General features: G+C 33.7%; 1 protein-coding gene across 1 annotated transcript; it reads right to left on the reverse strand.

Annotated features, from left to right (window-relative positions):
* Positions 1-1,690: 1,690 nt before the first annotated feature.
* Positions 1,691-16,800, reverse strand: LOC113517349 (E3 ubiquitin-protein ligase Bre1). The gene is made up of 17 exons (XM_052901617.1): positions 16,593-16,800; positions 16,268-16,426; positions 14,801-14,987; positions 14,228-14,413; positions 13,685-13,905; positions 12,276-12,551; positions 11,523-11,696; positions 10,188-10,445; positions 9,820-9,921; positions 9,209-9,330; positions 8,499-8,652; positions 7,739-7,894; positions 6,684-6,875; positions 5,831-6,023; positions 5,068-5,162; positions 4,847-4,978; positions 1,691-4,523 (listed from the first exon to the last, which is right to left on the reverse strand). Exons 2-17 carry the CDS (start codon positions 16,418-16,420, stop codon positions 4,371-4,373), a joined length of 2,754 nt encoding a protein of 917 aa, XP_052757577.1. The 5' UTR covers positions 16,421-16,426; positions 16,593-16,800; the 3' UTR covers positions 1,691-4,370.
* Positions 16,801-17,855: the final 1,055 nt, after the last annotated feature.

A 17,855-nucleotide genomic window follows, 5' to 3' on the forward strand; every position in this document is an offset into this window, starting at 1 on the left:
TCACGCTATAGTCACAAATAATATAATACTATACTAGCTATAGTGAATCATTCACGGTTCATGCGGCTAGGTTGTGAAACTCTCTTCCAGTACAAATTCGTGAAAGCCAATCTCTGAATATCTTCAAGACCAGATTAAAAGAGCACCTTCTGTCCTCATAAATCTATTATATTTGTGTGATTATATATAAGTATTTTATGCAAAGTATAATATTTTATATATACCTATTCATCATTCTATACAAATAATTCTGTACTTTGAATGTAAGTATATTTGAATATTATAAGTAAGCGTTTAGGTCATCGTCATTTGATGAATGAAACACGACAACCGTGCTGTTTCTATTTGGTAGAAGAGAACTCTTACAGAGTTAAGCTCGCTTGTTGTACATCTTTGGTTAAAATAATTCGTAAAAATATATTCTACAGGTGCAATAAAATACAAATAAATAATTAATCCTGAATCAGGACAAATATATAAGAATATTCCAAAATTAAATTGATTTTTAATCCCTCTCTATTATTATTATTTTTTATATATGTTACGCGATATCTTCGCTAAAACAGAGCATTTATTTTTGCAATGGATAGGGCTTATTGCTATATTGGTCTAATATTAATTTAATCGCGATATTAATTTAAATAACAATGGGATCAACCTAATTTCTCGAGACAAATAACTAATAAACCATTTATAAGTACGGCTGAAACAATAAAATTATATTACAACTAATGGTATAGCAATATCTATATATTTGTACATAGTTATAATATCTATATACGGTCTAATAATAGACATATTAAATATTGGAACAGACAGACATATCCAATATGTAATATCGAAAAAACCCGATCGTAATGAATATTGTTATCCAACTGTTGTGGGCGATATCGAATTGGGTGGTCATCAGTGTCCTATTGTAATTTACTACTTATGAGTACTGAAACTCAAATGATATGGTTTGTTACCCTCGATGCTGTAATTAAATATTTAGTTTGTGTAAGAACTGTAGATGAAAGAACTTGGAGGAACTTGGAGAATTTTATACCAGGAAGGTTACAAACAAGCACTCATCCTTAATACCATCAGAGGAACCATAGTTTTTCTTGGATAATAAAGCGATAACCCTGCCTTTGCGCTAGTTTGCAAATATCGGTGAGGAGTGTAGGTGAAGATAGATGATGATCAGTTACCCCGTTGTGACGAATTCAATAGGAATTAGAAGAGTCGTGTGAAGGTCAATCTGACATGATAGGGGGGAAAGGGATTGTTAGTAATATATACAGAATCCCATTGCTAGCAATATACCCAAGCAGGTCGACCTCCTCGCGGTTCTCCCTGCAAACTATCATGGTTAATTCCTGATGAATTCATCATGATGGGCTAATTGGCCTGTTTTCGTTCTCATCTGTCACCCTTCACTGGTGCTCCGCCAGCGTATCCCGTTAGCGCAGGCGAGGTTACCATACCATTTTCATCCATCAAAAAAAAATCTGACATGATGAACATACAATGTAAAGTCCTTATAAGTAACAACTAATGGGGGGTTGCTATTCTCCATTGCTAAGAATCCTTTCCCCCGAGAAACTGTGGCTTAAATTATATAGTTTGGGATTACTTTCCAATACTGAACAACTATTGCAATGTACTGGTTACAGGTATGTTGCTTATATAAAATTAGACAAAAATATTTGGTTTGAGACATTTATTCGACATATTCCATTAAAATAATACAAGTTTAACAGTTATGTATACTTTCACTGTATTTTGCATATTTTTATTACAGTTTTACTACATTTCCTAATGTTGACATATCAAAATCTGTCAAATGAACATCTAAATACTACAAAATCTATTTTTTTGTGATTTTAAAACTGAACAATAAATTTTAATTTAAAAAATATACAAAATATAATGATTTAAAAAATGTATGTTTACCCTCTTTTTGCTTAATCATGTAAGCAGTAATTATTTTGTGATGTTTATAACAAATATCATTACTTCACCAAGTGCATGTAACTGCATTTGTTTCTACCTTTGTATTTTTTCTAAATCTACTAGAAAAAAAAAATACGTTTAACATCCTTCTGTCGGTTATTGCAATTATTGCAAAACATTTTATTACCAACATGTAATTTTAACATTTTACATAAAGGATCAACTGAATTTCGGTAAATAGCGAAATATGGAGACAATTAACTTAATTTTTTTAGAATTAAAAGTACTATTTTAATTCAATAGGTGGTTTAAGATCTATGTACTTAGTTTCAGCTTATACTGAAAATAATTTATACAATGAAACATGGAATATTATCTCCAAAATTTCAAAGGAAATATTGCATACAAAGCCTTACCACTTACCTCAATATTATAAAAATGTTATTAACTAAATACTGTGAATTAACTTGATGCCCATTTAGGACTTGTTTATTATATCTAGAACTACAGGAAATCCTGTACTAAACACCCAATTTCTGTAAAGATTTTTAACTATACATTAAAACTGGGTAAGTCATATTTGTCGGTCGATTTTTTACTTCATGTATTTATATTACGAGCCAAGCCCAATGAAAAATTTAAAACTAAATATATAAATATATCAGTCAATGATCGACGATGCAACAGCTCATAGGAAATTCATGTGTACGAGCTCGTCTATTAAGATACTTATGCATAATTCTTAAATATATTAACTTAAATATACATATTACACTATATCCACTTGTTCGATTTCATGATATCCTTAAATATACACATTTATAACACATCTTATATGACTGGTTAATTGATTGGGATTATTTAATTTCGATACCATTACTATGAGTGTGATTGGCAACATTTGAAAATTGACTATTAATAATAATATAAATTTTAGTACTAGAATATATAGTAGTAGATTAAACAGAAGTCTTACAAATAACGATCAGAGATTGAAAACTAATAGAGAATGTCGTTGAACTTCTATTAATTATAATAATAATCAATCCTCAAATGTTAGAAGTCGCACGCATACTAATGTTAGTGGAATTAAACAAAAACATTCTTATCAACTAACAAGTGATATAGACTTCCGCAAAATAACATCTACTTCAGTTAAATACATCTCATATACATTCTTGCGAAATGCATTATTACTTATACTTGTAACAATTACGACGTGTATATAAAAATACAGTGTTTATACAGACACAATGGAGAAATGATGAATCCCATCAAATACAATGTCGTATCGAGTACATAGAGTACATTAACACTTCGATCTAATCGACTTGAGTGTTTATTTACATAAAATACAAGATAGTTTAGATTCAAAATATGACATGATATCCTTTAAAGTCTTGAACATTGTCTCGTCAATGATAATCTTCAACTTTTATTTTAACTTTTGTGATAAGGTCATGTATGAATGTTATTTAACTGACAATTTAGAAAAGCGTGAAGTTAAAACTTTTGTTAATGACGATGCTGTAATCAAATATTAATTTGTAATTATCATTTGTTTGCTCAGTTAAATGCAAACATGACTGAGAGCTAAGTGAATCTCAGTTCATTTAAAATGCTTTAATTTAGAATCGGCTATTAGATTTTACAGACAAATATAGTATATATATTTTCTTTTCCTTGGATATTGTGTTAGGTAGTGAGTTAATAAATTTAGGTACAATTAGCTAGATTTTAACAAAGTAATTTTTATACTCATCATCCATGTTTATAAATATTTAGAAGACATTTATACACACATTAATATAAAATGCTCCTGATACAATCTACAATACAATCCAATTCACAACCTATTCCTTTTGTTCAACCTCCGCGCGTGTGACGACTGATATTGTTTTCTTAATTACTTTTTCAGTAATAAATTATGTCAAAATCTATAACTATCATCACAGAAAGTGAATGCTAACCGAGCGGGCGGTCCACAGATGCCCAATCTTGGATTTGTTAAGTCTGTAAAATATGGGCGTTGACAGAAGTATAAAGCATATAAAAGCTGTTTCTGATATCTGTATTAGGTTATATTTTAACTATTATTATTTTTGTTAAGACGTCAATATCTCAGTTAATCGGCGCCCTTCTATCTGTACAATATGTGTACAATTCCAATGAAATTAAAATAAATTCGTGCAGGTGCCGAGTGCAATAAGACCAGTCTAATGCAGAAAACACCTCCTGTCGTCTGACATATGAAAGTGTATATTCTGGACACATCTAGATTTTAGTTCAATCATTCGACTTATAAGGTGTATTGGATACAACCAAAATACACGCATAGCGAAATAATTTACAGTGACGGTCCAAAAGAGAGCGTGACCATGTGGAGGTGTAAAGAGACGCACGTGATGCAGGGCGATCCCCCCGCGAACAGTCTAGGTAGAGAGGTAGAGGCGGTGATAGTCGTTGGCACCGAAGGCGGCATTGCATTTGGGACATTTCCGCTGCCGCGTTTCGTAGCGCGTGCGCAGACAATCCCAGCAAAACACGTGGAAACACTTCGTTAGGACTGCGTCCTTGCGTTTCACCTGCGAATATATTTTTATATTAATATGAATCGAATTACATTATTTCATTTTCTTAAAAGCTTTCACCATTGCATATCTAGGATACAGCATGGAAAAAGTAGTCGATGGAGGGTAGAACAAGTAGACTATCTATAAATTAATAAAATTAGCTTAATTTTTTTTAGTTAGAACGGAAGGAAATGGGCAACCAACACAAAGTAGACTTCAGAGGGCGCCAAATTTAAGTATAGTAATATTAAAATATAAAAAAGTCTATCCTCTTAGGCTATAAAAAAAGCTTTAATAAAAGAAAATTAATATAAAGCAGTTTCCCCACAACTCACTTTGCATGATGGACAGGTAAGTGTCTCCTTGTATTCCTTGATCTCCTCGAGCAGTACCTCATCCATACTGCTGCCTGCTTGCTCCATTTTCTTCATCCTCTCTGCTTTACGCCTCAACATAGCAAGTTCTTCCTGTAGCAAGATAAAAAAAGAATATGTAAATGTGTTTTAAATAATAGAAAATGATATAGATTTATCTAGAATTCATAGTAAAAACTTACGTGTAGTCTTTTTGTTTTGTAAGCCTCCGCTTCGAGTGCGCTCGTCTTCTCTGCGACCACTTGTTGCGCTTCTTTCATTTGCGCATGATATTTCTCTGTGGGAAAAACACATTTACTGGCGTGAATTTACTGGGTACAGAGGAATAACATCTGAGTCCTCAGGAATAGCAACGCATGGGGGGTATCATGGACGAAACAATATAGTCTGTTATGTCCATGGTACTGCTCATGTCTATAGGCGACGGTTACCACTTTCCATCAGGTGGGCCGTCAGCTTGTTTGCCATTCTAAGTTGTATAAACAAAAAAAATTTAGAAATAAATTTCCAACTATTTGGTTATTGTTTTTGTCATTTTATTTATTTTTGTATTTGGAAGATCAACAGCCTTTCCTACAAGGAAAATCTAACAGTAAATATAAATTATAATAAGAAACAGATTAAGGAATATAAAACAAACGCGGGAGATGAGCAACAGTAAAAACAAGGGCACATACTATAAATAAAAAAAAAAAAGAAAAAGAAAATTATATCATGTTTAAAAGCTAACACTAGAAATACATATAAGAAGGATACAATGATAAAATCATGTTTGGCATCACTTATAACATATATGTTGAAAGATAAAACAGGCTAATTAAAGATTTTTTAGATAAAAAATTCCAAACTCAACACTCCTCTCGCCACTGTCGTATCAGCATTAAACCGATCTATAAGTGACTTATTAAACCAGTGATTTATTAAATATTATTAATAATAACGTACCAAGGTGCAATTTGAGGTCAGCGGCAGATTGTGCAGATTCGATTGCCTTCCGCTTATGCATCTCCATGGCCTGCTGCCGGAGGACTAGTTCCTTTTCAACAGCCGATAGCGTTGTCTGCAGCAAACGCTCCTTCTCCTCCAGCCGCCGCGCCACCGCGCCCATGGACTCGATCTGCTGATCTCGTGTCACAACCTGCACGCAGTGCACTCACATGACTGATGGATATATAATAATAAATAAAAAAACAGTAACATTTTTTTATGCAATAAGTTATAATAAGTATTTTAAGGAATGGCCATTCCTGAGGACTCAGGTGTTACTTCCTGTACCCTGTAAATTTACTGCCTTATTCCATCCTTATAGAATATAATATAATATCCCATAAAATATAAAACCGAAATTAAAAGGTATTCAAAGCACCAGTATTTATATTTAAATTCTTAGACAAAATCACAAATTCTGATGATTAGCGTAAAATATTGGTTGGATACTGCGCGCAAATTATGTATGTAATGTATATGGTAGATTCTTTTTATAACGTGCCAAATAATAATCATCACACAAATATAACTAATATATAAAATTGTAACTAGACAAAGTCTGTCCATGGGAGTCATGAGTCATCATATGAGTGGTGTTAAAAAGACTAACAAATGTTTACTGAACTCCATGCAGACGATACTGCGGGCAACAACTATAATTTATAAGACTAAGACAAAAAAGTGATTCCCGTGAGAAATTGTATACCATACTTGAGCGAATTCACGAACTAAAATTAATAAAATATATATCCTACTTAGAAATACAAAGCCCGATTCTTAAACTTATCACTATTATTTTGGCCAACATTACCTGCTCTTGTAAAAGTTGTTTCTCCTCCCGCAACAATTTGTGCAGTGAATTCGCCTTTATCCTCTCGGACATAAGTTTGAAGTTAGCATCGTCTTTTTCCCGAAGCTGTTGGATCAGTCGCGAGTTTTGCTCCTGCATGTCCTCGAATGCTTGTCCGGTTACTTCCATTTCATTTAATAACGCTTCTTCTTCCTGTAGATATATACACATGTATGTCATTTATTTTAAAATAAATAAATAATTGTTGTAAGTATTTATTGTATATTTTTATCCGGCTCAAAGGACCACAATTGAAATGAATTCAACCTTGATTGATGGATTTAAATCAAACGTCAAAGTTAAATAGAAATATAATTATTCTTCTATTAATGCCATAATAATTGATATGATAATAATGTATATCATCATCATACCAGCCTTTAATTGTCCACTGCTGAACATAAGCCTCCCCCTTAGGGGGTGCCAGTAGTTGTCACGCTTTGCAGGCGGGTTGGCAACCGTAGTTAGGCTTTAGAGATGTTTTAAAAGGGATGCTGCAGCCCATCCCTCGCTCTACCTTAGTCAATTCTTACAACACCCACAGGAAAGAAAGGGGGTGGCCTATTCTATGCCGGGACCATACGGCCATATATATATTCAATGGTAACAAAATAATAAATTGTTAGAATTTCCAACATTCTGTATCTTTTTATTGTGTTTTATATAGTATGTTTCAATAGGTTTTAATGAAATCGTAAACAATTTTTTATGAAATTATCACAGATACACACTGTAAACGCAATTTATAACAAATCAAAACATTTATTCAATTAATAAATTGCTATTACACATCAGAAGACTGTTTATGGTCGGGTCAATTATTCATTTGTTTATATTTTCATTAAGATAGACTATAAAAGCTGCGAATAAACGGAAAAACCACACATATTCTCTGTCGAATACATACGACGAGGGTAGTACAGAAATAATAGCATTTGTTACATAAATCCGAAAGATCCGAGTTAAAAAAGTCAAATAATACGTAAAATCATAATAGAGATTGGTTGGTTCGTTACCTGGGAGCCGGCGAAGGGCCTGGAGAAGGCATGGAGCGGGTCGGCGTTGGGCCTAGCGCACGACAACTGCTTCTGTAACTCGTACTTCTGCTCCTCCAGCTGCTTGATCTTGCGCAGCGCGTCCTCGTCCGCCACGCGCCGCTCCCGCTTGCTCTCCTGCCGTCATCATCATCATTACAACTAATTAACGTTTAACTATTGGAAACTAATCTAGGATTAAATACTCTCCATCCAAATGTTGCCTGGAAGAGATCGCTTTTAGCGATAAGGTTGCTAATTGTTTTCTCATTGTGATTATTTCTTGTAATTACTTATATTTATAAGTTTACTATTGTAATCTTTTGGAGGAAACAATAAAGAGTATCTATCTATCTTGGCTAGTAATTAACTATTAATAGTTTTTTTTTTTAATTTAATTATCATACATAAATACATTAAAAAAATTGGATTTTTAGTACCACTTAAACCTCTTGGGCTTGTGTGTGATACTTTACATTGGGTTCTCAAATATCACTATTTACATTAATATTCTGCTGTTTTACCAAGGTTGGACAGTAAATAAGCTCTCAGTTTAAATTTATTAGTAGTATAGGTATTAATATTAGTTTCGGAATGAATTCGTGATCCTTAGTCATGAGTGACTGTGACGAAATTAGTCGAGCTTTTTCGATTTAATTACACGTAAGTTAAACTGGTAGTTTTTAAATAAAAAAATAAATAAGTAGTATCTTATAAGAACACCAATAATATATGTAAATACCTGCGCCATCTTGGCCTTCTGGCGATGATCCTCTAGCTCCTGGCGCGCCTTCCTCTCGGCGGCCATCAGTTGCACCTTGTCGCGTTGTTCCTTGCTCACACCCTTGTACATGTCCAGCAGTAGTTTCAGTTCCTTCTGCTCGTTCACCGCTTTCCTGTTCCAACACTTTTAGTTACAGTAGCAGCACAGTACCATTGTTTTCAATGATTCTACAATAGTTTTTTATGCTACTTGAATGGCAAAGATGATGGTTTATCTGATGGAATATAGTATTCGTCGCCTATTTATATGTATATATACCTCTCATGTGTTGCCATTACAGATTTATCCTGTACATTCACTGCCATATTAAATTCCCCTCATCAAGTTTACAAGACCTTCAAAAACAGGCAAAAATGGTAACCTATTGAGAGTATCATAAACATCACTAAAAGCAAAATGTAAGTATCAGAATAGTGACACAATAGACACTAGAGTGATGTGACAATGAGAGGGCAGAAGAAAGTACTTCTGTCTAATACGCTGTGAGACTCGACAGCACTACAACAGTCTACTAGTGTCGTACACAGCGGGTGTAACTTGGTAAAAACGTCGAAGTATTTTTTCTAAATTTGTCGAGACAGTTTACCTAAACGATCTCATTAAATCCATAAAAACATGCAGCATGGAAGACTAAAAGTTAATATTACAAAATGTGACATGGTACTAACTTAAGTTGCTGTTTGAGATCCTTGATGATGAGCTCTTGTTCCTGAAGCTTGGCGCGATTGTGCTCCTTGGCGACGGCTGGCTTCACGTCCGCACTCGCACTGCTGCCGCCCTCGTCGCCTTGCTGTTTTGATATAAGTTAATTATTTGTTGATATCCAACTGATCTTGTCTTGTCTGATTTGAACTGATCTTGATATCTGAGGAATTGTTCGTATTGATACTTGCTGTTGATTTTCGCCACCATACAACCCGCCACAAATTAATATTTCATCCCAACCATCCAGAGGGAGACTTTGTACAAAAGTCGATTGCTTTGGTACCTCTGTCCCAGTCGTGTTTCAACCGTGAAGCAGTTGTGTTTGCATGGCTGTGTTTCGGTTTGAAGGGTGGGATATGGCGTGAATTTACTGGGTATAGAGGAATAACATCTGAGTCCTCAGGAATGGCAATGCATGAGGGATATCATGGGCGAAACAGTATACTCTATTATGTCCATGGTACTGCTCATGTCTATAGGCGACGGTTACTATTTTCCATCAGGTGGCCCGTCAGCTTGTTTGCCATTCGAAGTTGTATAAAAAAAAGAGTATGCTACCGTGTGTGGTAAGTACCTCAGGGTCGGGCTCCTCCTTTTTGACGGCGAGCGGCTTATCGTCAGGCGCCTCTCCGCCGCGGGCGGCTGCCGCCGTAGCCTCCTCTAGTTCCTTTCGCGCCTACAATCGTTACATCAAATAAGATTTTATTTTAAATATGAGGAACATTAAATTATGATACTTATAAACTATATTTTAACTAACTTCTTGAATCATTTAGAGTTTTTTTTTGTTCCTAGACTTGTTGTTGCAATACAGCATTTAATAGTATTCTAATTGACATAAACCTAATTTGAATACTGACAACAGAGAAATGACTAACAGATTCATTCTTAATTCTAGCATATACGATAGTTTGGTTGACAAATAAAAAAATTAAATATTACCTTATTCAATTCTTGACTTGCATCTTTATATTTCCTCTTGTACCTGTGAACTTCCCCCTTGAGTTGCTGGTTGTGGTTCTGCAGTGAAGTGATCAGGTGCCTCATCTCCCTGTTGATGGGGCCCGTCTGCTCATTCGCCGCCAAGTTCTGCTCAAACTCTATACGTAACATCTCATACTCCTTCCTCAATTGACCTAATACGTCTTCTAATTGTATCATCTCAGCGCGTAACGCCTTTTGCCTCGATAGCTCTTCACTCTAAAATACAAGCAAAGGAAATGTGAAGTACAGCTTTATAGAAATTAACTCCTGCAATGACATGTATCTGATAATACAAATTGACTACCAACTTCAGTAATGTTCTAAATTATAAAGCTTGTTTTTATTATTATTTTTTTTTATAACACAGGGGGCAAACGAGCATGCGGCTCACCTAATGCTAAGTGACTACCGCCGCCCATGATCACCCACAACACTAACGGCATTGCAGGTGTGCTGCCGGCCTTTTAAAAAGGAATATGATCTTTTCTTGAAGGTTATGTTGTTGTAAATATTACAGTATTTTTCAATCAATTTATTAATAATAAAATGAAAAATAATCGTGTCAATTGCAATGTCATTGATATTTTTACAGCTTTTTTTATAACAATGTGCAAACAAGTATGCGGCTCATCTGATGGTAAGTGACTACCACAACCCATGAGCACCCGCAACACCAGAGACATTACAGATGTGCTGATGGCCTTTTAATAAAAAGGTTTTCTTGAAGGTTATGATGTCATATTGGTTTGGAAATACTGTTGCTGAAAGTTGATTTCATAGTGTGGTTGTGCGTGGAATAAAGTTCTTTGAAAAACGCACAGTAGAAGACCGCCACTCATCCAGATTTTTTTTTATACAACTTAGAATGGCAAACAAGCTGACGGCCTACCTTATGGAAAGTGGTAACCGTCGCCTATAGACGTGAGCAGTACCATGGACGTAACAGAGTATACTGTTTCGCCCATGATACCCCTATGCATTGCCATTCCTGAGGACTCTGATGTTATTCCTCTGTACCCAGTAAATTCACGCCATATCCCACCCTTCAAACCGAAACACAGCCATGCAAACACAACTGCTTCATGGTTGAAACACGAATGGGACAAGGGTACCCAAGCAATCGACTTTTGTACAAAGTCTCCCTCTGGATGGCTGGGATGGAATATTAATTTGTGGCGGGTTGTATGGCGACAAAAATCAACAGCAAGTATCAATACGAACAATTCCTCAGAACACTCCCCATGATATATACATGCTATGTATAAGTTTCCATTAGTTTATTAAAAAACCAACCTCCATCATCTCTATCTGCCTTAGATGCAGGTTCTTGGCGTTCTGCAACTGCAACCGCGTCTCATCGAGCGCCGTTTTCATCTGCATCGACTCGTTGTACAGCACCGAGAACTGACTCTGTAGGCACTTGTACTCTGTTGTTTCTACGATTATCGACTCGGGCAATTGACGGATCTGTGATTATTTAATATATAAATTTATAAAAAGCAATTAATAAATAAAATAAAAAAAAAAATATTATTTCATCAAAAATTCATAGATATACTATCCACACATAATCATGTAATATATTCGAACACCTAACACATTTTCTAAATGTCTTTAATACGTCTGCTATTTTGTGATAGTAGAAAGGGGAAACATGGTTTAACCTTAGACTAAGATTAACATCGCATAGACACAGTACAGACAGGTAATTCAAATTGCGTTAAAAAGTATCCCTTTTTTCATATATGGTTAGAAACAGTGGTAATGTACAAGAGTTTGTTAATAATGGGGACTAATAGCTCTATTATTAGTAATATATTTCATTAAGTCAACCTCAGTGGTTTCATCTTCACCTATCACCATTCAGTGCACCACCAGCGTACACCGATAGCACAGGCGGGATTACCATTCCATTATTATTCACTAAGAACCATCACTCAGTGATACCCTGCAAACTTATAGAATACATGAAGTTACATGAAAAAAAAAAAAAAGTAAAAATAAAAAAATATATAATAATAAAAATATATATATATGTTAACTCACATCCATCTTGAGTTTCTCGACCTCCTTTAGCGTGTCACGGTGCTGACGGTGCAGGCGGTCGAGCTCGGCAAGGCGGTTGTTAGCCAACTCGCGTTGCTCTTCCAGCTCGGCCGCCACGTCTTCCAGCTTGGCAGCCGCCACCGCCGACAGCGGAGTACTGGTCGCCGCACCACCCGCTCCACTACTCGACGAGCTCGCGCCAGATTGGTGGTAGCTCTTCAGCTTCTCAATCGCCTCCGCCAGATGATTCTCGAGTTTGTCGTTGCGGGACCGCACCTAGTGTAGGCGATTGCATTTTCTAATAGAAATATCATCATGTAGGTTTATCATTCATATACCAATCTGAGCTATAAACAAAAAAGTGATCAAATATGCCCTAGAAGCCTTAGAAGGTTTACTGTATGGAATCTCTTTTTAGAGACCTTTAGAGTTGGTCTTTGTATTTTAATTATAATAATTATATGGCTATCCAATTTTCTGTTCTCAGGTAAAATAGAGACTTTTTTATTTTATTTTATACAAAAATTCACAGCTCTTAAAAAATAACTTACATGCTAAGTCTCTTATGATTACAGCCAATAACGGATTTTATTTATACAAACAAAAATTATAATTCCAAAGCGAGGTAGGCAAGTTAGAGTGGGTATATGTAAGTAATATAAGTACATGTATGAAAGAAACCATGTATAATAAATGAGTGTCCATAAAGTTAGCTTAATTGATCTATAGAATAAATAAAATCCATGTTGTTAAAGTTCAGATATTGACAGCAATGATTAAATAATACACTGTACGCGTGCGATAGATAAAATTATTTTCGAGGTTGTTTGATATGATCTTAGATCAATCGATTGATGATATAATTGAATAGGATATCATCATATACTGTTCATGCGATTATTGCTTCATATACAAGGTTTTTTTTATAAAACTATGTAAGGAAATAGAAATCGTAATAGTAAGATATTCATCTTACTAGCCTTCAAGCTATCTGTGAAACTGACTCTCAATTACTTATACTGAAGGTATTGTTTAAGCTAGCTAATAATTTTCCTGTTATTATAAAATAATACTTGCTATTATTTTACTGGATCTTACTCGCGTTATACATGTGAGCTTAAAATTTTTTTAATCCACTGAGATGGCAAATAAGCATATGGCACACCTGATGGTATATGGTAACTGTAGCCTATGAACACCTACAATACATGCTCATCGCCGATCCAGAAGAAACTTGTTTACCCCTTTTTCTTTCTGTCTGAAATAATTACTAGTCTATATCTTTCTCCATCCTGATAGTATGTGTATACTAAATATAATGGTGAATGGTTGAGCCATTAAGGCATCAAGGGGTAAGAGGACTTACTTTCAGATTTATAACATTTATAAGAAATGTAAGTGTTAGTCACCTTCATAAGTTCGTACTGCAAGTCGTCGATCTGGTTCTTGAGCTCGGCGTTCTCCGTGTCACGGCTGTTGACTGCGTCCTGCAACTGTGCGACACGCAGCGTCATCGAGTGGTGCGTTTCGTGCAGCGTCGTACTCAGTGCTTGCAGCCGCCGATTCTCCGCCGTCACCTCCTCGTTGGCAGCCAGCACTACCGTGTCCAATGACGGCGGTGGTGCGCCCTCTGTATCATCAAAAATAATTTATTATTCATCATTCCTTCTATGAATATAAGCAAAATGCAACTCATCACCCAATTCAAAATAAAAAATTCAACAACTGTAAATCTATTTTGGATCTTGGAGCCTCCAGACAAAAGGTTGGTACTGGCAAAATTTGTGATTTATCATCTGTCTACAGAATATTATTAACGACATGAGAATAAATCCAATAGAACAACACAAGAGAAGAAAATCTTAAAAAAAAAACTAAGAGAATTGGTATTGACCAAAGCACCAGATCAATATTGTAATTCCAAATGCCCAGCAGTAAATATGAACGATTACCTTCTCCTTCTCCTTTAATTGCCTTCCAAATCTTGTCATTCCTTTGTTGGAGCCTATCAAAAGCTTGCAGTACTTTGGCAACAGCCCGTTTGCTCACTTGAACTCGATTTGCAAGTTGAGCATCCAACTCCTCTTTGTCCCATGTTGATAACTGCATTAAAAATGATGTAGTCGCCTCATTCTCATCTAAAAATTAAAGATTAATCTAAGATAAATAGTAAAAAAACATTAGACTATCTCACAGAAGTAACTGAACATTTAATGTCATTGTGATAGAATGATAATATAACAGATACAATTAATATATTATTACGCCATTGGTAATTATATGGTAATTATTCCATAGTTAGTCTAGGTATTTAAATTAGTATTTAGGAGATTGTGCTTGACAGTATGGTTAGTCCAGTCAACCTAGACTTAAGAAGACCCATATGTATCAGTCATACTAACTTTCTCTTGCAAAATGCCTGTGGATATATTATTATTCTATGTACTACTTTAGAATTGACAATAGAAATCAAACATATATACACAAAGTATGGAAAAACAAAAAATTTTTTATATAAGAATTACTTTTGTTTTCTGACTCATCAGCTGTTTCAGCATCAAAACGCTGTAACAACACTCTGATGTCTTCATTTAGTAAATTCCAATAACGGTTCACAACACATAGCACAGCATCATCCTGGGTTTGTCTTTTTTCTAGTTGTTCTATTCTTGCTCTTAACTCGGCTTCACATCGGTGTCGTTGTTCTATTCTCTAAAAATAAAAAATAAGTCCTTAAACATTTACAAGATATTTTTCCATTACTCTTCTATTTCAGCTCCAATCTCTCTCTCTCTCTTATTTAATACTGTGATCCCGCTAAAATAAATGTTTTGCAATTTATTTTTTGTTTTATAAATTGTACACATCATGAGTATTATTTAAATACTGATGATGTGTTTGTGTGTAATGTGTGATAAATATAATTTATAGAATAGAGGTCATTATATCAGTTCCACTTCTGCTGCTGCTTTTTATATAGTAATCTATAGTTAATGTTATTTGTAAAAAAATATATAAATACTAGAACTGGTAAATAACAATAATTGTATGAAATTAATCACACTTATTGATTTAAATAGATGTTACAACTCTTTACATGCCAATTTACAGCTTAAATGGGTTTAATGATCTTACTTGTCTGGAGGAAAATATACATTTGGAATTTATATATGAGAACTAATTAGTACAGCTTCTGTAATTTTTAACAATTTAATTCATATTATGCATGTGTAGCAATTAATCTCTAAGATATTCTTCTAGCTGTAATTTGTAATGACTCAAGGATGAAATAATAAAGTAGTATGATTCTAATAATCTAGAATCCAATAATAAAAGTTTCATATTTATAACATATATTAACAATGTTGATCTTTACTTTGTGATGGTCTAATTGAGACTGTTATAGAAGAGCCAATTACAAATTACAGAAATAAATTACAAATAAGGATGGTAATTTTTTGTCAAAGTAAAAGTCTAGTAGATTAACCAATGTGGCTAAATTAAAGAACAAATCTTTGCCTCAACTTCAAATAATTAATACATTAATATGTGTGCTGATGCCATGTGACATAAACATTTTTTTTCATAAATATGTAATATTTAGTTAAAAGTCTGTTGTAGACCAACTTTCTTATATTCAAATAAGACAAATTTTGTATAAAACATTACAAATTTTGCCCTTTTACCCATGTAATTGCTTATTAAGATCAACTTTATTGTGACCTCATTTCACTTCATTTTCTTGATGTTAATGCCAAGAAGATAATACTGCTTCATATAAAAAACATAACATGTATATACATAATATAATACAGTTACAAAAAAAAATTATAAATGCATAACATACAATTATTTAAATGCAATTCTGATGTCCTTGCATAAAAGAATTGACAACCAGCTGATTATGACATACAATAACATGTTGTTGTATCAAGTGATAATTAGCGGTATGTTTGTGACGTAAATAATCAACATAATTACACACAAATCACCTGTGCCAATTTTTTATTTTGGAACTGCAAAACTTTTATATCCATTTCCTCGAGAGTGGACACGGGACCAATGAGATGGGGTTCAAAATGAACTTTTTTGATCGGAGGCTGGCTGCTGCCGTTACCGCTATCTTCTGCTCCACGTTTAGACATTTTGGCCTAAAAATATACAAAAATGCTTGATAAATTACCTAAAAAAACCTTGTTTTATCTTAAAATTTCAGAAGCTATCGATTAAGGTAATCCGAACGATTTAAGTAGTATAGGTTCACAATGACATTACATAGAGGTAGATGTAAATTAAAATGAATAGGTTATTATATACCTGCTTGTCAATATTGACAATTTGGGCGTTTCAATGTTAATTTCTAACTTTATTACTATGTGAAAATAAAAGGAAGTAATACAGAAAAGTACTATTCATTTTGTTAAATATTAAAAGATATCTATCTATAGAATTATTATAATACGGCCTAAAACAACACCTCAACTCAACCAGTCACCGTCTAGTATTAAATGCAAATGTGACTAGTGTAAAATAATGAATGACATAGTCTGTGGGTGAGGTGTTCAGAAATAAAAAGAAATTTAAAGGGAAAATACGCAAAATTCTAGTTGGTGCCTGTTATTGCCATTATAACCTTAACCTTAGATCTAGGTCTTTATACAAATAACAGAATAAATATAATATAACACACAAATGTTTCATTAAAAAAAAAAGCCAACTTCTTTATCCATGCAGATTGTACGTTCTGTACTAAGAACAAGTACGTTGCGTAAGTAAGTTACGTAGAAGGGCTAGTGTATATAGAAAAATGTATGTAAAATTTTTGTTCATATTGATATGTCAATTATTTGTTAATAACAAATTTTACATTACTAGATTATATATTCGACACAGTTTATGTAGAAAGTATGCAAACAGATTGTATCTGAATTTGGTAGGATTATACAACCGTATAACATTTTCTATGCATTAGAACGCTATGAATTGAGAAAAATAGCGGTAAATACTGATGGTATATCTTTTATCCTTTTTTTAATAATTATATTTGCATAAGAAGAAAGAAGGCAACCATATGATTTACAGTTTTTATTTTATCATTCTTTCTATATAATTTCTTGTTTTTAACGTTATACTAAGTTTATGGTTTATCTATATCATGACTTACTAACAGACGTGGTTTTCACAGACAACAATTTTTTTGATGATTATTGAAAGTTTACTCACAAAAATGAACTTTGCAAAATCTATAACGAGCAAAATTTTAAATTAATAACAATTTATTTTCGTTGTTACTTATAGATTAAACAGATTTTAATTTTATTTGCGTACATTATTTATAACAATTCCTTGTTCTTAGATATAACCACAAACATAATTATATATCTGTGGCCATAACACAACGTCTTTACTTAGTTTTTTAGTTTTAGGTTTGACCGTTAGATGTAGTCTTTGTATACTGTGGTGGTACAAGTTACGATAAAATTCTATATTTATTCTCAATATTTTTTATCTAAAATTTATTCAAACAGGTACATTATTTGCAAATGTTAATGTTGGTTAATTGGGTTAGAATTTGAAGAT

Source organism: Galleria mellonella, unplaced genomic scaffold, assembly GCF_026898425.1.
Source record: "Galleria mellonella isolate WM207_F2 unplaced genomic scaffold, CSIRO_AGI_GalMel_v1 utg78, whole genome shotgun sequence".
Lineage (NCBI taxonomy): Eukaryota > Metazoa > Arthropoda > Insecta > Lepidoptera > Pyralidae > Galleria > Galleria mellonella.

Bases quoted from the DNA above. Each gene is read 5' to 3' on its own strand.
- LOC113517349 (XM_052901617.1), bottom strand. From the start codon at position 16,420: ATGTCTAAACGTGGAGCAGAAGATAGCGGTAACGGCAGCAGCCAGCCT. The intron at 10,446-11,522 runs GTTGGTTTTTTA...CTTGTATTTTAG, and splicing joins GGCAGATAGAGATGATGGAG to AGTGAAGAGCTATCGAGGCA. The intron at 8,653-9,208 runs GTTAGTACCATG...GTGTTGGAACAG, and splicing joins GATCTCAAACAGCAACTTAA to GAAAGCGGTGAACGAGCAGA.